General features: G+C 40.7%; 1 protein-coding gene across 1 annotated transcript in view; it reads left to right on the forward strand.

The window, feature by feature from the left end:
* The window catches only part of LOC137281341 (protein timeless-like), a 44,306-nt gene extending 27,505 nt beyond the window's left edge, over positions 1-16,801 (forward strand). The window contains exons 21-23 of the mRNA XM_067812515.1: positions 475-678; positions 1,721-1,820; positions 12,866-16,801. Coding sequence (XP_067668616.1) covers positions 475-678; positions 1,721-1,820; positions 12,866-12,974 — 413 coding nt within the window. The 3' untranslated portion in view covers positions 12,975-16,801. The remainder of the gene's footprint in view (positions 1-474; positions 679-1,720; positions 1,821-12,865) is intronic.
* The last annotated feature ends 3,774 nt before the right edge of the window (positions 16,802-20,575 follow it).

Here is a 20,575-nt window from a genome sequence, read left to right on the forward strand (position 1 = left end):
TCCCACATACACAGTTATCACATACAAATACATTGTGTCACATACAAATACATGGTTCCCACATATACAGTTATCACATACAAATACATTGTGTCACATACAAATACATGGTTATCACATACAAATACGACATACCATACATAGTTATCACATACAAATACATTGTGTCACATACAAATACATAGTTCCCACATACAAATACAACAAACCATACATAGTTATCACATACAAATGCATTGTGTCACATACAAATACATTGTGTCACATACAAATACATAGTTCCCACATACAAATACAACATCGCATACATAGTTATCACATACAAATACATTGTGCCACTTGCAAATATATAGCTCCCACATACAAATACAACATTGTTTAATGATAGTTTTGCCAACTCGTTAACCAGCTTCCTGTTACAAGGGCATCTGGGCAGTTACTGTCATCTGGTGACCAGTGTATTTTCTATTTCAGTCATGAAAAAGGACATTCCACTCATCTTTGTGACAGAGGAACACGAAAAGATATGTCATAATGTCTACTTCTTTGCTTTACTAAACACTCTGGATCTGAAGGTTGGATCAAGTAATGAACAGTTTGTGTTCCCAAGAGTGCCGTCTGATTGGTCGGCATCAGTCATTATTCAAAAGATGAAGATGTTGGGTCCAGTACCTGTTGGTAAGTGTTTTCATTATCAACCAGAGATGCCAAAACAATTTTAGAAAAGAATTCTGAATAAGGCCAGACCAGTTTTATTTCTTGTTTTAAGGCCCTCAAAAAACCGAGGGGATGGAGGGAAAAAAGTAAAAATATCACCAGTCAAAGGGATATTCTTTCTATAAACTCTTGAAGTATTTTACTTCGGACAATTTATGAAGTGTATGTGGGCCAAAATATTCTTAGAAGTTTACATTCTTGGCCAATAAACATACTGGTTTGACAGTTGGAGTTTATTTTCATTTGTTAAGTATTAATTTTATAAATACTGAATTTAAATGAATATTTTTTGCTCAAATTTTTCCCAGATGCTAGTTACTAGCCATTTTCAGTGGTGAGAAGACTTGAAGAAATTTCCCATGTATACAGTCTAAGTTACATTCCACTACTGAGTCTAACAAAACCTTATGGGAGGTCTCGTCAGGTAACGTTTGAGATTGACCAATCAGAACACAGCTTATCAAATCGCAAAAGTGGACATTTGCACATACCTTTTGAATTTTTTATCTTGAAAGGGTGCGTACCCGAATGATTCCGAATGCTATTTAGTGTACGATCACGGCGCACATTACAACCATGACAATGGTGAGTAAAAAGTCTCTGAAAATAGTGTTTTGGCAATATGCAAGGATGTCATCTCGCGGAAATATTAGCTAATGGTAACCGTGTCAACAGAAACCCCAAAGCGTATATACCGCAAGTCAAATAACTGTTATATGCAGATTTTTGTTGTTAAAGAGATCTGTGTCAGTGACCTGAATATTGTGGAAGTCCCTCTGATCTCCAAGTAGTAACCGTTGTCTGATTGGTTAAATACTGTCTTGCTATTCATTGTGCTGTCGTAGGTTGCTCAAACATTACCCGACGTGACCTCCTCGTTTTTGTTAGACTCAGTGGTGGCATGTAACAAAAAACACTTGAGACTAAGTTTTCTGAGACTGTCATGTATAATGAGTGAGCTGAAATTTCAAAATTTAAACATCATACCTACTTTTTGTAAAAGAACATGCAGAAGTGGATCAGGTGGAACAACTAGTTGTTCAGTTGTCTCAGGCAACGACTACCGGGCAAGAATTCCCTGCGTTTGAACCCAAACAGTCAAGGTAAAAAGTTTTCCTCACGTTAAGTTATTTTCATTGTCTGTTTTCCTGCTTAATTTTTTGACTTAACACACTGTAGTTTTCGTTTATTTTCTTTTTGTACTTCATTGCACTTTTATAGTTACGTATGCTTACATAAGTATTGAAAGTTCCAAAGTGACTCTGTTTCATTGTGTGACCAAATAGTCGAAGGCGCTGTGATTGACTGTGCTGAGTTCTGTCCCATCAAAAAGTCTTAAATTTTTTATCATGGGTTAGAGTTCTGGCTTGTTGCATGTTCCTTGGTTTGTTTTGCTCCATTAACAGCCTGACAGTGTCTGGATTATCCAAACCCCCTCTACTGTATTTTTCATAATAATCTACAGTGCAAAATAATAAGGGTATTCCACCCTACAAGACAAATGCCCAAAGCACATTATTATTACCCCAGATGACACAAGTTGCCAGTCAATAGACACATGACTTATCCCACTGGGTACCCATTATCTGCTGGGTGAACTATGCCTGTGGTTTGGACATTGTGGCCAACATTCAAGATCTGCATTCTTTTGGGCTATTCTACTACCAGGTACCTGTTATCTGCTAGGTGAACAATGCCTGTGGGCTGGACTTCGTGGTCAACATTCAAGATTGGCATCACTTTAGGCTGTTCTACCACTGGGTACCCATTATCTGCAGGGTGAACAATGCCTGTGGTTTGGACATTGTCGTCAACATTTGCTCATCATGCCAAAGACCCAGGTTCGCTTCCTCATATGGGTACAATGTGTGAAGCCAATTTCTGGTGCTCCCCTGCCATGACATTGCTTGAATATAACTAAAAGTGGTGGAATGTTATACTGATTGACAGACTCTGTTCAGTGTGGTTCACTCTTTGTGATGCCATTGGCTGGTGTGTCTCAAAACAAAATTCACACACTCTGGATCCATGCATGTGAATACAATGGATGAAAACAGTGATGCATTGTTTAGGATGTTTGTTGTCCACACTTTGACAATGTTCCAGCTACTTTGGTGTGATCTGTACATGATCTCATCTCTGCCAGACCGTGATTGACATCATGAACATAAACCAATATTGCTAGGGTAGCATGCATCAACCAAGTCAGTCAGACTGACCACCAAGTCGTGTTCCTGCAAACCTGTTCTGTTCTAGATCTGTCCACTCTCTTTTGGACTAGACACCGTTACTTGGTGGGTTGTCTAATGCCACACTCGTCAGTATTCCAACTGTATGGCAGCAGTCTGTAAAAATAATCCTGTGATCAAGAGCATGAGCATCAATCTACACAATTGGGACACAATGACGTGTCTACCAAGTCATTGAGCCGGACCCCCCGATCTATTAGTCACCTCTTACCACAAGCATAGTTGCCTATTATGGCAAGAATGGGTTGCTGAAGGCCAATTTTAAAACATATCTTTACGGCCCCTTAGACATGGCATGGCTTAAAGCAGCAACAGGTCTTTTGTAAGTTGTGAAAGGAACCAGATACCATGTACTATCAACAGCCAACTTCAATATTCCATTATAGATTTATACTCACAATGAACTTGGTAAACAATACTTATGTTAGCTGTAGGTTTCAGGGGCTGTCTACTAACAATTCACTGGCCATTAACTTGGCATTCACTAACAACTACTGTCCTAACTCATACAATAGCTGATAATAAATTGTTACCTTTATTCTTGTGTTTATTTCAGAATAAATATAATAATTCAGGTACTAAAATTTTTTACACCCCATAACCTTGCTTAGAACGGATTTAACGGTTTAAGTGTGCTTTTCTCTGCTTAGAGAATCAACTTGCTTTCAATATTTTCTGCTGTATGAAAGTCCTGTCTGTGTGTGTGTGTGTGTGTGTGTGTGTGTGTGTGTGAGAGAGAGAGAGAGAGATCTGCTTTACTGGACATACCTGTGTATGTATGAATGATTGATCTGCTTTACTGGATGGACGTGTGTGATATCGATCTGCTTTGATGGACATAACCGTGTGTGTATGTATGAATGATCAATCTGCTTTAATGGATATGTATGTATGTATGTATGTATGTATGTATGTATGTATGTATGTATGTATGTATGTATGTATGTATGTATGTATGTATGTATGATTAATCTGCTTTAATGGACATGTATGTATGTATGTATGTATGTATGTATGTATGTATGTATGTATGTATGTATTGTTACCTGAGGGTGTCGGGTCCTGGTTATAGTATGTATGATTGATCTGCTTTAATGGACATACCCGTATGTATGTATATATGTATGAATGAATGAATGAGGTGCTTTAATGGACAATACCCTGCTTGGTCTGTCTTACTAGATGTGCAGTCTTCATTGCAGCATGTGAGATGATGTGTGCATGTGAGAATGGAGGTTGTTCGTCAGAAAGGAAGCAGCACATGAGAATGGAGGTAGCACATGATAAGGAAGCACTTATAAAGGAAAGTAGCTAGAGCTGGTTTTGGTATACAACCTGAGATGCAATGTATCATGATACCAAAATATTGCCAAAGTATTGTGCACTGTAACTGCAATATGACATGAATCCTAATATAAGGGTGGCGATACGATACATGTCATGATACTGAAATCTTTAATTCTAACTCCAACTATGAAATACCTAGGTCACATGCAACATAAAACACAACTTTGCAGATTCTGATAACTTTTGGTATGCACTTACCAAAACAAACATCAAAAATGCCAATTCAACCTGTAAAGTTGATAGAAAAAAGCCCCAAAATCAGAGTTCAAACGATTCACTCATTTTCCCCCAGCGCTGCGAGAAAAGTGGTTTCAAAAGCTATGCTGCGTTGCGCTCATAACACATGCACAGTGAATAGGTTTGTGGAGCTTGAAACAGTATGCTTGCCCCGAGTATGGGGTCGTGAGCAGTAGTCTAATCTTGGTTGTGTACATAAACAAGTAAATGATCATCTCTGCACATAAAAAAAAACATGGTGATTGTGATAAGCAAACTCTGTCACAGGGAAAATTCAGTGTTTGGTTTGTTGACACCTATATGTCTGCCTGTCTGCTAATGACAATTTGCACAACTTCAATTATTGCAATTTGAAAATAACTCTTATCAGGCTTATAAGCCATAAACAAAGACCTGACTAAGCGTATCGGCAATTGAACCAGTGGCCAATGACAAGGCGTCTTTACACATGAATGCACACCCACCGGCCCTGACTAGGTTCAGTATCCCGGCTGCTTCGTTTCAAGGGTGGTAAGCGCAAGTTCAAAATATTGCACTTTTAATTTGTGATTATACTCTTATAATTTTGTTTATTTGCTTATTTCACAATCACCAATGCATTTTATATATATCATGAACAAGTGATAACTGTGTTTTAGTTATGTTTGAGTATTTGGTTGCATGTGACCTTTAATATCAAAACACCAATTTTACAGTTTTTGTTCAGGGTTCATTCAGATACAAGCTAATTAAGTTAATACATGGGGAAGTAGCAGCACGTGAGAAGGGAAGTAGCAGCACGTGAGAGGGTTAGTAGCAGCACGTGAGAAGGGAAGTAGCAGCACGTGAGAGGGTTAGTAGCAGCACGTGAGAAGGGAAGTAGGAGCACGTGAGAGGGGAAGTAGCAGCACGTGAGAAGGGAAGTAGCAGCACGTGAGAGGGGAAGTAGCAGCACGTGAGAAGGGAAGTAGCAGCACGTGAGAAGGGAAGTAGGAGCACGTGAGAGGGGAAGTAGCAGCACGTGAGAAGGGAAGTAGCAGCACGTGAGAAGGGAAGTAGGAGCACGTGAGAGGGGAAGTAGCAGCACGTGAGAAGGGAAGTAGCAGCACGTGAGAAGGGAAGTAGGAGCACGTGAGAGGGGAAGTAGCAGCACGTGAGAAGGGAAGTAGCAGCACGTGAGAGGGTTAGTAGCAGCACGTGAGAAGGGAAGTAGGAGCACGTGAGAGGGGAAGTAGCAGCACATGAGAAGGGAAGTAGCAGCACGTGAGAGGGTTAGTAGCAGCACGTGAGAAGGGAAGTAGCAGCACGTGAGAGGGGAAGTAGCAGAGGGAAAGTAGCAGCACGTGAGAAGGGAAGTAGCAGCACGTGAGAGGGGAAGTAGCAGCACGTGAGGATGAAGTAGCTGCACATTAGAGGGGAAGTGGTAGCATGTGTGGAGGGAGACAGTCAGTGTTCATACAGACACATAGGAAAGGGAAGTTTTTCACCAAGCTTCATGTTAACTTTGCTAGCTTCTCATGCCACAAGATCTTGCAATGTTTTTACCTTGCTGTAATAACTTGCTGTTCCCAAGCTTATTATGTTGTCGCTATGTCAAATGTTTGCAACTGAGAGAGGGTTAGTAGCAGCACATGAGAGGGGAAGTAGCATCATGTTAGAGGGGAAGTAGCAGCACGTGAGAGGGTTAGTAGCAGCACGTGAGAGGGGAGAAGATCTTGCATTGTTTGTACTTTGCTGTAATAACTTGCTGTTCCCAAGCTTATTATGTTGTCACAGTTTCAAATGTTTGCAACTGAGAGAGGGTTAGTAGCAGCATGTGAGAGGGTTAGTAGCAGCACGTGAGAGGGTTAGTAGCAGCGCGTTAGAGGTTTAGTAGCAGCACGTGAGAGGGGAAGAAGATCTTGCATTGTTTGTACTTTGCTGTAATAACTTGCTGTTCCCAAGCTTATTATGTTGTCGCTATGTCAAATGTTTGCAACTGAGAGAGGGTTAGTAGCGGCACGTGAGAGGGAAGTAGCAGCATGTGAGAGGGTTAGTAGCAGCATGTGAGAGGGGAAGAAGATCTTGCATTGTTTGTACTTTGCTGTAATAACTTGCTGTTCCCAAGCTTATTATGTTGTCGCTGTGTCAAATGTTTGCAACTGAGAGAGGGTTAGTAGCAGCACGTGAGAGGGTTAGTAGCAGCACGTGAGAGGGAAGTAGCAGCATGTGAGAGGGTTAGTAGCAGCACGTGAGAGGGAAGTAGCAGCATGTGAGAGGGTTAGTAGCAGCACGTGAGAGGGTTAGTAGCAGCATGTGAGAGGGAAGTAGCAGCATGTGAGAGGGGAAGTAGCAGCACGTGAGAGGGTTAGTAGCAGCACGTGAGAGGGGAAGAAGATCTTGCATTGTTTGTACTTTGCTGTAATAACTTGCTGTTCCCAAGCTTATCATGTTGTCGCTATGTCAAATGTTTGCAACTGAGAGAGGGTTAGTAGCAGCATGTGAGAGGGAAGTAGCAGCACGTGAGAGGGGAAAAGATCTTGCATTGTTTGTACTTTGCTGTAATAACTTGCTGTTCCCAAGCTTATCATGTTGTCGCTATGTCAAATGTTTGCAACTGAGAGAGGGTTAGTAGCAGCACGTGAGAGGGAAGTAGCGGCACGTGAGAGGGGAGAAGATCTTGCATTGTTTGTACTTTGCTGTAATAACTTGCTGTTCCCAAGCTTATTATGTTGTCGCTGTGTCAAATGTTTGCAACTGAGAGAGGGTTAGTAGCAGCACGTGAGAGGGTTAGTAGCAGCACGTGAGAGGGAAGTAGCAGCATGTGAGAGGGTTAGTAGCAGCAAGTGAGAGGGTTAGTAGCAACACGTGAGAGGGAAGTAGCAGCATGTGAGAGGGTTAGTAGCAGCACGTGAGAGGGTTAGTAGCAGCATGTGAGAGGGGAAGTAGCAGCACGTGAGAGGGTTAGTAGCAGCACGTGAGAGGGGAAGAAGATCTTGCATTGTTTGTACTTTGCTGTAATAACTTGCTGTTCCCAAGCTTATTATGTTGTCGCTGTGTCAAATGTTTGCAACTGAGAGAGGGTTAGTAGCAGCACGTGAGAGGGTTAGTAGCAGCACGTGAGAGGGAAGTAGCAGCATGTGAGAGGGAAGTAGCAGCATGTGAGAGGGTTAGTAGCAGCACGTGAGAGGGTTAGTAGCAGCACGTGAGAGGAAAGTAGCAGCATGTGAGAGGGTTAGTAGCAGCACGTGAGAGGGTTAGTAGCAGCACGTGAGAGGGAAGTAGCAGCATGTGAGAGGGGAAGTAGATCTTGCATTGTTTGTACTTTGCTGTAATAACTTGCTGTTCCCAAGCTTATGTTGTCGCTATGTCAAATGTTTGCAACTGAGAGAGGGTTAGTAGCAGCATGTGAGAGGGGAAGTAGCAGCACGTGAGAGGGTTAGTAGCAGCACGTGAGAGGGGAGAAGATCTTGCATTGTTTGTACTTTGCTGTAATAACTTGCTGTTCCCAAGCTTATTATGTTGTCGCTGTTTCAAATGTTTGCAACTGTGAGAGGGTTAGTAGCAGCACGTGAGAGGGTTAATAGCAGCACGTTAGAGGGAAGTAGCAGCATGTGAGAGGGAAGTAGCAGCATGTGAGAGGGTTAGTAGCAGCATGTGAGAGGGTTAGTAGCAGCATGTGAGAGGGAAGTAGCAGCATGTGAGAGGGTTAGTAGCAGCACGTGAGAGGGTTAATAGCAGCACGTTAGAGGGTTAATAGCAGCACGTTAGAGGGTTAATAGCAGCACGTTAGAGGGTTAGTAGCAGCACGTGAGAAGGGAAGTAGGAGCACGTGAGAGGGGAAGTAGCAGCACGTGAGAAGGGAAGTAGCAGCACGTGAGAAGGGAAGTAGGAGCACGTGAGAGGGGAAGTAGCAGCACGTGAGAAGGGAAGTAGCAGCACGTGAGAAGGGAAGTAGGAGCACGTGAGAGGGGAAGTAGCAGCACGTGAGAAGGGAAGTAGCAGCACGTGAGAGGGTTAGTAGCAGCACGTGAGAAGGGAAGTAGGAGCACGTGAGAGGGTTAGTAGCAGCACATGAGAAGGGAAGTATCAGCACGTGAGAGGGTTAGTAGCAGCACGTGAGAAGGGAAGTAGCAGCACGTGAGAGGGGAAGTAGCAGAGGGAAAGTAGCAGCACGTGAGAAGGGAAGTAGCAGCACGTGAGAGGGGAAGTAGCAGCACGTGAGGATGAAGTAGCTGCACATTAGAGGGGAAGTGGTAGCATGTGTGGAGGGAGACAGTCAGTGTTCATACAGACACATAGGAAAGGGAAGTTTTTCACCAAGCTTCATGTTAACTTTGCTAGCTTCTCATGCCACAAGATCTTGCAATGTTTTTACCTTGCTGTAATAACTTGCTGTTCCCAAGCTTATTATGTTGTCGCTATGTCAAATGTTTGCAACTGAGAGAGGGTTAGTAGCAGCACATGAGAGGGGAAGTAGCATCATGTTAGAGGGGAAGTAGCAGCACGTGAGAGGGTTAGTAGCAGCACGTGAGAGGGGAGAAGATCTTGCATTGTTTGTACTTTGCTGTAATAACTTGCTGTTCCCAAGCTTATTATGTTGTCACAGTTTCAAATGTTTGCAACTGAGAGAGGGTTAGTAGCAGCATGTGAGAGGGTTAGTAGCAGCACGTGAGAGGGTTAGTAGCAGCGCGTTAGAGGTTTAGTAGCAGCACGTGAGAGGGGAAGAAGATCTTGCATTGTTTGTACTTTGCTGTAATAACTTGCTGTTCCCAAGCTTATTATGTTGTCGCTATGTCAAATGTTTGCAACTGAGAGAGGGTTAGTAGCGGCACGTGAGAGGGAAGTAGCAGCATGTGAGAGGGTTAGTAGCAGCATGTGAGAGGGGAAGAAGATCTTGCATTGTTTGTACTTTGCTGTAATAACTTGCTGTTCCCAAGCTTATTATGTTGTCGCTGTGTCAAATGTTTGCAACTGAGAGAGGGTTAGTAGCAGCACGTGAGAGGGTTAGTAGCAGCACGTGAGAGGGAAGTAGCAGCATGTGAGAGGGTTAGTAGCAGCACGTGAGAGGGAAGTAGCAGCATGTGAGAGGGTTAGTAGCAGCACGTGAGAGGGTTAGTAGCAGCATGTGAGAGGGAAGTAGCAGCATGTGAGAGGGGAAGTAGCAGCACGTGAGAGGGTTAGTAGCAGCACGTGAGAGGGGAAGAAGATCTTGCATTGTTTGTACTTTGCTGTAATAACTTGCTGTTCCCAAGCTTATCATGTTGTCGCTATGTCAAATGTTTGCAACTGAGAGAGGGTTAGTAGCAGCATGTGAGAGGGAAGTAGCAGCACGTGAGAGGGGAAAAGATCTTGCATTGTTTGTACTTTGCTGTAATAACTTGCTGTTCCCAAGCTTATCATGTTGTCGCTATGTCAAATGTTTGCAACTGAGAGAGGGTTAGTAGCAGCACGTGAGAGGGAAGTAGCGGCACGTGAGAGGGGAGAAGATCTTGCATTGTTTGTACTTTGCTGTAATAACTTGCTGTTCCCAAGCTTATTATGTTGTCGCTGTGTCAAATGTTTGCAACTGAGAGAGGGTTAGTAGCAGCACGTGAGAGGGTTAGTAGCAGCACGTGAGAGGGAAGTAGCAGCATGTGAGAGGGTTAGTAGCAGCAAGTGAGAGGGTTAGTAGCAACACGTGAGAGGGAAGTAGCAGCATGTGAGAGGGTTAGTAGCAGCACGTGAGAGGGTTAGTAGCAGCATGTGAGAGGGGAAGTAGCAGCACGTGAGAGGGTTAGTAGCAGCACGTGAGAGGGGAAGAAGATCTTGCATTGTTTGTACTTTGCTGTAATAACTTGCTGTTCCCAAGCTTATTATGTTGTCGCTGTGTCAAATGTTTGCAACTGAGAGAGGGTTAGTAGCAGCACGTGAGAGGGTTAGTAGCAGCACGTGAGAGGGAAGTAGCAGCATGTGAGAGGGAAGTAGCAGCATGTGAGAGGGTTAGTAGCAGCACGTGAGAGGGTTAGTAGCAGCACGTGAGAGGGAAGTAGCAGCATGTGAGAGGGTTAGTAGCAGCACGTGAGAGGGTTAGTAGCAGCACGTGAGAGGGAAGTAGCAGCATGTGAGAGGGGAAGTAGATCTTGCATTGTTTGTACTTTGCTGTAATAACTTGCTGTTCCCAAGCTTATGTTGTCGCTATGTCAAATGTTTGCAACTGAGAGAGGGTTAGTAGCAGCATGTGAGAGGGGAAGTAGCAGCACGTGAGAGGGTTAGTAGCAGCACGTGAGAGGGGAGAAGATCTTGCATTGTTTGTACTTTGCTGTAATAACTTGCTGTTCCCAAGCTTATTATGTTGTCGCTGTTTCAAATGTTTGCAACTGTGAGAGGGTTAGTAGCAGCACGTGAGAGGGTTAATAGCAGCATGTGAGAGGGAAGTAGCAGCATGTGAGAGGGTTAGTAGCAGCATGTGAGAGGGTTAGTAGCAGCATGTGAGAGGGAAGTAGCAGCATGTGAGAGGGTTAGTAGCAGCACGTGAGAGGGTTAATAGCAGCACGTTAGAGGGTTAATAGCAGCACGTTAGAGGGTTAATAGCAGCACGTTAGAGGGTTAATAGCAGCATGTGAGAGGGTTAGTAGCAGCACGTGAGAGGGTTAGTAGCAGCACGTGAGAGGGGAAGTAGCAGCACGTTAGAGGGTTAATAGCAGCACGTTAGAGGGTTAATAGCAGCACGTTAGAGGGTTAATAGCAGCACGTGAGAGGGTTAGTAGCAGCACGTGAGAGGGGAAGTAGCAGCACGTGAGAGGGGAAGAAGATCTTGCAATGTTTTTACCTTGCTGTAATAACTTGCTGTTCCCAAGCTTATTATATTGTCCCTATGTCAAACGTTTGCAACTGAGTGCTCACACTACCATTGTTTGAACATGTTTTTATTTTTGTTGTGTGATATGCGTTATACAGACTACACTGGCTATGAAGAACACCAATATTTGTCCAGGACAATTTAGGTGCTATGACTGTCAAGTCTGAAAAATATAAGGAAATGTCAAGAAATGAATACATGTCCATTTAACAACTATGTACATAAATGACAGAATATAATTTAACATATACTTAACAATTAAAAAGAAATTAATCCAGATGAGCAGACCTTGCCTCATGTCAAAATACATGCCACGTTTGCGCTTCACTTCACACAATCAGCAAAAGTTCAAAGCTTTGCATGAATAAGTCAGTCAATTTTGTGCTGATTTAGTTGGTTCGTTTGTAAAATTTACCATCCAAAACTGGAATCCGAATATCTGTCATGGACAGGCTCCATTATAACATAAGAGATGTGTCTTTTTTTAAAGAAAATTGTCAGGATGTGGAGGTTTCCAGATATTTGGGCTTCCAGGTTGGAAATAACCCATTGCCTGACATCCCAGTCCAGTGTGTTTTTCTTTCGGGCAAGCCAATTTGTCTGTCACGCTGTACTGTGGCCCGTTGATTGTCCATTGTTCAGGATGTTCTTTATTTTTTAAAATCAAAACGAAAAAGGGCAGGAATAGTGGACAAATTATCAGGTCAAGTGACTTTATATGTGCCACTGTACCAGAGTACACAAGCAATTTCAAACTTATTTCCACCCGTGATATTTACTGAATAGGGTTAGGCATTAAGGCGTGCTTGTCACACCCTCCAGAGTCAACACTGGCACCATAGATTCAACACTTGATTTCACTCTAACCAGTCGTTTGTATTGGAGCTTGTTCAGTGCCATGTGTATCCCGTTCTCGTGTTAACAGCAAGGCAAAATTGTCTCATTGACTTCTGACACCCGTGATCAAAGCATTGGACAACCTGTGCCATTGCTCTTCCCGCTGGTGCGCAGTTCTTAAACATTCTAGGGTTAATGTCTCAAGGCATGAATACTTCTTCCAAGAACATCCAAATGGGTGTGTTTTACTGGCATTTATCTTAGCTTGAAGACTTGATTACTGCAGGTATTTGGACAAAATTCATTTTACACCCGGACTTTCTCATGGCTCTATCTCTCTATCTATCTCTCTTGTCTACCTTCCTTCCCTCTTTCTCACGTCTTTCCTCCCCTCTTCCCTGCCTCTCTCTTCTTTGATGTCTCTCTCTCTTGGGTTTGCTTGTAACGTCAAAGACCCTGAAACTGTCTGATTTTGGCAGCTTCACTAATCATAAGGTCTGACAGGATATTGAGTCAAGTATGAGGTATGGTATTTTATGTATGGCCTTGCAGTCATCTAATCGCTTGTGCATAGTTGTGTCCCCTGTTAGTGCTTGTATCCTCAGTTTGTTGGTTCAAGTCAAAATGGGTACATTTTAATGTTTCGAATAACATAACGTCTTTCTTCTTTTTTCTGCAGTTCTATGAAAGAGGTGAAACTCCCAGAGAAAGAATGGATATCATGTGTTCAGGAAGCCAATAAGTACCAAGAATCTCAACAGCTCCAGTTAACCATGGAAACGAACTGATGCTCTTCGACATTGAGAGAAAGCCTTGTGAGAATCATTGAAGTCATTGTCTCTCCATCTAACACCATGGAACCCTTTCATGGATCCAGACATATATTTATTGGTAGTCATCATGAGAATGGCCACAATACAGACACAATGACAGATTTCTGGGGTAACAAGTAATAGAAATCATTTTTGGAAAAAATGGTATTAATGCAAAACTCTACCAATCATTCTTGTTAAAACAGACCCACTTATTCATTTTTCATTGAGTCTAGAGGCCAGATGTGAGCAAATTTAGTCTGGGTTTATTCTGGACCTTTGAAGTTAAAGTTTTAAAATGAATTTGAACATATATTTTATTTAATTATTAAGTGCACCAAGTCTTGCCAGGGGTCATCTTTACATGAACATGCATAAATATTGTGTTCAGGAATAAATTATGTAGATATTGTAATAAGGAATTAAAATGTTATTTAGAGTTGTCTCCCTTGCATCACATCTAATTTGAAAGTTGTTTCCCTTTATGATCTTGATGTTATGGCTGCAGTATTTCATGTGAGAAAATGTGAATTTTGTATGTTGTCTCTTCAGGAGACTTTGACTGTTTTTGTGTGTTGCTGTTTCCAGACTGTTTGCACATTGCATTTATAACTTGATAATCATCACTGGATGAGGGTAATAAATGTATTGACGAGAAAATGATGGCACTATTGCAAGATCATGATGAAAGATCTAACTAGGTTGAAAATTGTTCCTTGGGGAGTGTCCTTCCAAAATTAATGATGGTGCCATTTTGGATATCATAACTACCTTGCTTTAATACTTAATGGTCTGAAGATAACATAGATTGTGAAAGGGGTGTTTTAGTCCACAGGAAATAATTAATTCTGAATTGGTGGGAATTATTTATGTAGCAATTATCAACAACTTGACAGTTTCATTGGTGAAATTTTGGAATCTTGGGCCCTGTTCCATGAAGAGATCGTAGTTCTATGCTAGAATATGAACATTATTAAGATTGTGTTACTATGGTTACTTCAGGGAACAGGGCACTAAACAAGTGAAATAAATTGAGTGAGAGAATCCTGATTTTTAAATACAGCAATGACCAAATACCAAATCTTCTCTTCATGAACTCTGTATTGGGTAAAAAATTAACTCCCAGTAATTTAATCACCGAATAATTCTACTTTTTGACATTTTCTATGCACCTTAAGATCTTTCAAAAGAATTTCAAAATATAAACAGTGTTTTTAATTTGCCAGCATGGTAATTTGTTTCAGATAGTAGAAAAATTCCTGGTACTCAAATTGCCAAGAAACTGGTATGGTCAAGAGCCTTTAACTCATTCAAAACCAGCCAACCAGAGGCATTTACTGCCATGACGCAGAGTTTCCAGAGACTCTGAGGTCATAGATGAAGCTTAGCCTATGTTTATGAAGGAAAATGCCATGTGGTAAAGCATTTTCGCTTCTACATATCATACACCAAGGTCTTATCCATCTGTTTGTAAATACGCTTCCTTGTCTATGCCATTTCATTGGAACGTTTGTAGATGAAACATCTTTTGTTTCCAAGTCAGAAAGATGCTATGTATATACATTTAGCAGTCATTTATTTATGACCATATCTCTGTGAACATAATTGTATCCTGTCTGTTCCTAGTGGTTTAAATTTTTTTTTCAAGAATTTTCCATCAGAGTTTAGAGCCTTATGAATGCAGTTTCTATTGAAACTGTCCGATTTTGGCAGCTTCACTAATCATAAGGTCTGACAGGATATTAAGTCAAATATGAGGTATGGTATTTTATGTATGGCCTTGCTGTCATCTAATCGCTTGTGCATAGTTGTGTCCCCTGTTAGTGCTAGTATCCTCAGTTTGTTGGTTCAAGTCTCCGATTGATCCTGATCGTGATGGTTAGGTTGTTAACACTACATGTTGATTTCCCACATGAACGGTAACTAAGCGTTACTATGTCTTGACCTTAAGATGCTGACTTTTGATTCAGCTAATGTGCATTTTCACTCAGAGCGTCTAGTGAGCGTCTAGAGCGTCTGAGAGCGTCTAGTGCTTGAAGTACTGGCTCAAATATGCGGATTTGATTCCCCACATGGTGACATTGTGTGGGGGCCATTTCTGGTGTCCCTCACCGTGATATTGCTGGAATATTGCTAAAAGCAGCATAAAATTAAACTCAGTCACTCATGCCGGTCTGAAGGTCAGACAGTAAATTGGTCCAGGGCGCTGGTTGTAGCAGAATGGAGATAATTGGCTACATACTCATCAGTAAGGTCTTCCGTATTTGGAAATTGTGAGCTGGAATGGTCATTTGATTCAGTTCTGGTATTATCCAATGATTGTTACTAGGTTAAGTGGAACAATTTGCCAATTTACTAACAACATATCTGCAGGTTGCGTTGTAAAATATCCTTCTCTTTCTGTACATTTTGTGTCTTTGGTGCAATTATGTAATACTTTCAAGTCATATTAGGTACATAAATAATCAAGTTCTCACTGCTACCAATATGATTTGACAGTTGAAGTTCAAAGCCTCTTTCATTTCTTTTTCAAGAATTCGAAATAAGTCTGTTTCTTCATGCCAGATGTTTGAGGTCTCGTGTTTAAACATATTTCGCTGTTGATGCATAGAGTTATTTGTTGGTTGTTCTTGCTGCAGTCAGCAGTATCAATGCTATTTTCGTCAGCATATGAATGATGAAGCCCAAACCAGTCTTGTGCTTAATATCATGATCATCGTTTTACATCATTCTCACAGAATAATATGTCACAACCAAGTCAGCAAACCTGACAACATAATAATGTTACTTGGCTCTCATGACAAACAGTGTTGATGAAGATCAATTCTATACCAGATCTTCACTGTTCTAATAGATAGAAATTATGAATATCCCAAGCACAATCCTAATGCAAGAGGTATCGATAGCACAACCAGTACAGCTGCTCATAAGTGTATTTGTTGATAATAATTGAAAATTAGATGTGGTTAACTGTTCTTGAAGTTTTGCTATGAATATTGACTTCTTTTTAGAAACATTTTATGTTTTGTACAATTTTTGGACGAACTCTTTGTTTGCACTCGAAACAGGATTTTTGTGATAGTTTGAAATCTGGTTTGGGAACATTGCCCATTTTACAAGCAAGATGTTTGAAGTCGTGAAAACAAGTGTTTGACATTTCTGTTGTATGATAGAATTAAGAAATGTTCTTAAAACAAGAAAAAGTGTGTTGAGTGAAAAATAAGGAGTTTTTGAAACAAGCAGGTGTCAATTGCCAGCTTATCTGGAACTGGAAACATACTGTTTCTCGATGGTGTCCATCCTCAACATCTGCAGGGTATACGTTCCTATGAATCTCCACTTTTCAGTCCATTAAATTTATTACTTCCTTTGGCTTGCATTTTATACATGCAGATGTTCATGTTGGGAGGTTCAGCGAACCTGAGTCACAACTCACATTCAAGATGGCAAAGCAAACCATGCACAGGTTATTTTGTTTAATGTTTCGGACCTGCCAGTTTGTCTGTATGATTACCCTGTATGATTACCCCCAAATCTTAGCGGCACTGGCAAGCTCAGGTTTAATGGCAGCTTAGCTGATTGGCTGCTGTCAGAATGCGGAGCTAGCAAAGGTAGGTAATAAAGTTATTGGGCTGATCTGTAGATGCATCCAAGGCATAGTGGAGACTTGTTGGAACATATGCCCTGGAGATATTCAGGATGAATGTATTTGGATGTGCTTAGATGACATAAGTTGGTCCTCTTGTAAGAAAATGGATTGTGACATTGTTGATAAACCAGAAATTTACTAAACCACAAACAAACCCAGTTTTGTTTTTGGCAACATGTAGTTGTTTATGTTTATTTATTGTCTAACATCATACTCCTCAATATTCTAGCTCTATGGTGTCAGTCTGTAAATAATTCAGTCTGGACCAGACAATCCAGTGATTAATAACATGGGCATCGATCTACGGAATTGGGATACAATGACATATGCAGCCAGTGATTCTGACTACCCAATCCCGCAAGGTGCCGCTCATGACAAGCATGGGTTACTGAAGACCAGTTCTAACCCTGATCTTCAATAGGTACTTATTGTTGGTTCTTCAAGTTACATATTTCCATGAGGTGCAGTTAGTTCAGCTTGATCTGATAAAGTAAATACTAATGTATTGAGTGACCGTGTCATAACTAGTTGAGTTGATTTTTGTGAAGGGAAGCACCATTGTCAGTTGATTGTCAACATGTGCGAACAGAACAATGTCGCTATTTGACATCTAACTGACAAGAAATGGTCAGCAAATGTCCTAACTTTCTTTTGAAAGGAAGCTATAGATGGCTTAATGTTTCCAATCTGGGCTGTAACAAATCCATGTATACATGAACTTAGCATGAATTACATTCTCTGCTCCCCTGTTTAATGATGTTAACTCAACCTGTTGGTTGTGCCATTTGATCTCATGTGTCATGCATATGTAGAGTAGCTCAGATCAAGCTGAACAAGCTGTACACTATGATATCACACCCCGAAGGACACCCTGGACCCGTTTGAAAGCATTGAGGAGAGTTCAAATCACGCGTACATGTCCGTGGAACTATCTTCAACATTTTCAAAACTTCAATGTAAGGTGTTAAAAGGGGCCTTGACATCCAGGTGGTGTCTCAACGTCTGAGCGACATAACATACTTTATCATCCAGAACTGTGTTCTACAGGAGATATCGTTTGTGTGAGATCAGATAATATATCTTAGGAGATATCGTTTGGAAAGTAGATTTTGCGTGATGCCCTGACAATGCTATGACATCATGAACTTGATGACATCACAGTGCTATGACATCGCTGCACTACAAATCTCATGGCACTGCTGTGTGCAGAGATGTATGTTTTTCATTGAAAACTAATGAATGATTTTGGATGAAAAATAAAAAATCACCCACGGGTCTGCTGATATCAATTATATCAATGCTTGTTGATGAAGGTGAAAATTTGTTTATCAGCCTATGTTCATATCAGTATCATATCAGTAGACACTTGGGTAAGATTCTCTATGTATTGTCTGGTTCTCATTTGTATTGGGCTAAAGACAAGTTCAAAAGTTCAATGTTCACTGAAATATTTATTTGCTTACAATGTAAGATGTAGCTTTGAACTAGCACTTTCAGTGTCCGTGCCAAATTACCAAATTTATTTTTGTGATAAAAATCAGAATTTGGTTGGAACTAGTTTAGCAGTATAGTGTTTTGTTCAAAATCTCAACTGTTACGCCAGGTTGATGATGGTTTGGGGTCTCTGAAGTTGTTTCAGTTAGTTTTATCAAAAATAAGAAACAAATGAAAGACCAAACATCATAGTGAAATCTGTTATATTTGACTGATTATTTATCTTGCCCAGGTGCATAATCCTTGCTCTAGAGCATAATCCTTTCTTATGGATTGATAATCTTGGAATATTATTTTTGTGGAACAGACTTCCAACAGTCTAAACACACGAAACATAATTGAGAGCTCTTTTGCAGGGTGAAACAAAGTTTCCTAGATCAGTGTTGTGAATATCTTGGTTTCAAAGTACTTTAGATGCATTGCATATTGTTTGTGTATCTTCCGTGTCATTGCTTGTTTCTTCCAAAAGGTGTTTATTCATGTTAACAAAGCAAACGTTCAGTCACATTTATTGGTCATTATGTATATGGTCTGTATTGTAACATTGTATGTTGGGCAATGATAGTGTTTCATCCAGGTCATAAAAAGAGCATCCTGGGCTGGTCCTGGAATGATCAGCGTGACAATTTGCAACCAAGAGTTGTGTCCCTTAGTCGTGCTAGGATCAGATGACCATTTTTCATCCTGACTGTGATTCTGCGCCACACGTGTGACTGGCTCCTCCATAGTTGGAGGCATACATCATGTTGCTGGGTTAGTGCTGAGAGCAGCATTCATCACCTGTGTGGTAAAGATCATAGACCTTGATCGTTTTGGTTTTGGTCTGTGTTAAGCTGCCGCCCACAATTTATGAACTGAAACTGTTCCGATGAATTTTCCACCTCAAAAGCGCTCTCACAGTCATAAAATAATACTATGCTCCACAGAGAAATTTCACTGCAAAGATGATAAAAATTCACACTTGTATAAAGGCTTCCTGTAAATGATAGCACTGATGTTGTTTTGTATGTCTCTTTCATGTTAAAGTACAGGGTTTGTGCAAGGTGATCTCATTGCAAAGGTAACTCATGTACCTTAATATGGACTTGTGACAGTTGAAAGGCTAAGATGACTTACTGGTATGTCCCTTTCCTCTATGTTCATGTGCAGGGCTTGTTGTCCAAAACCATCTTAGCACTATGGTGATTGTAACTTCCATACCTTAACATAGACTTACAACTACCTTAGTGCTAAGGTGGTTGTAACTTCCATACCTTAACATAGACTTACAGTTGTCTTTGCGCTGAGGTGATTGTAACTTCCATACCTTAACTTAGAAGACATGTTGGTTTATTCTAAGTCGGTTACTTTACCTTTCCTCTGTTTTCACACATGCTCAAAGTTTTCCTGAAGGTGGTATTTCAAGCAAGGCTTGAATTTTGTAGATTCATAATGGTCCAAACATGTGTGGATGTAAACTGGACTTTTGAAAGACTAGTTTTTTTCCGGAATTAGACTGACACATTTTGACAAAAAAAGACTCATTTGGCTTTTTGGCATATGTGAAATTACAGTGAATTAACTAGGTGAAAGTGTTTATGTTTTATGCATGAGCACAGAAGTAACTTTCTCTTGTGCTTGGCTAAACATTTCTTGATTGCGTCTTTCATTTTTCTAAACATCTGATACAGTTTCTGACATTAGTTTTAAGTGCAGTGGAAGCTGTCTAAACTGGCACTCATTGGGAATAAAGAAGTAGTCCAGTTTAGACAGCTTGCTGGATTGTAGAGCTGTGATAAATGTACAAACAACGGGTAGGACTGAGACTTTGTGCTGGTGTTGACAACTTGCCGGATTGGACACGTCAGTTTTGACTGTTTCCACTCTAGTCCAATCCTTGTCATTATCACAGCTTTACTGTATTGTGAGAGGTGTTTTATTGAAATGCTGTCTGGTACAGATTTGATTTTGTTTTAAAATTTCATTACTCTGAATTTTGATCAAATGTCTGAAGGGAAATTGAAATGAAAACTAATATTTCAGCTGTTTTTTGGGTTTTTTTATGTTTCCCTGAAATATAATGATAAAATATAAAGTGTAAATATAAAGTAAATGGGTTGGATTGGAAAAAAAACTAATATTTTTTTTAAAGATATCAAAATTTGACAAGTTGGCAGGTTCAGGAGCCAGTTAGTAAAATGTATTCTTAATTTGAATTATGCTGGTTTGTTTATTTAAACCTTTTCTTTTGCCCATTTTTCTATACTCTTCCCTGAACTTTCAATTTTGATAGGAAGTGTAACCATTAACACATTTTTCAAAGACAAATGCGTTACGAATGCACCACCATTTGTCTTTCTCACCAACTTCAAAAACAAGGCATTGGAAGTACATGCAGAGTGCTGTGGCTCCATACATGGCATATCTTGAGCTTTATGGTTTTCAAGAGGGTCGA

Source organism: Haliotis asinina, chromosome 4, assembly GCF_037392515.1.
Source record: "Haliotis asinina isolate JCU_RB_2024 chromosome 4, JCU_Hal_asi_v2, whole genome shotgun sequence".
Taxonomy (NCBI): domain Eukaryota; kingdom Metazoa; phylum Mollusca; class Gastropoda; order Lepetellida; family Haliotidae; genus Haliotis; species Haliotis asinina.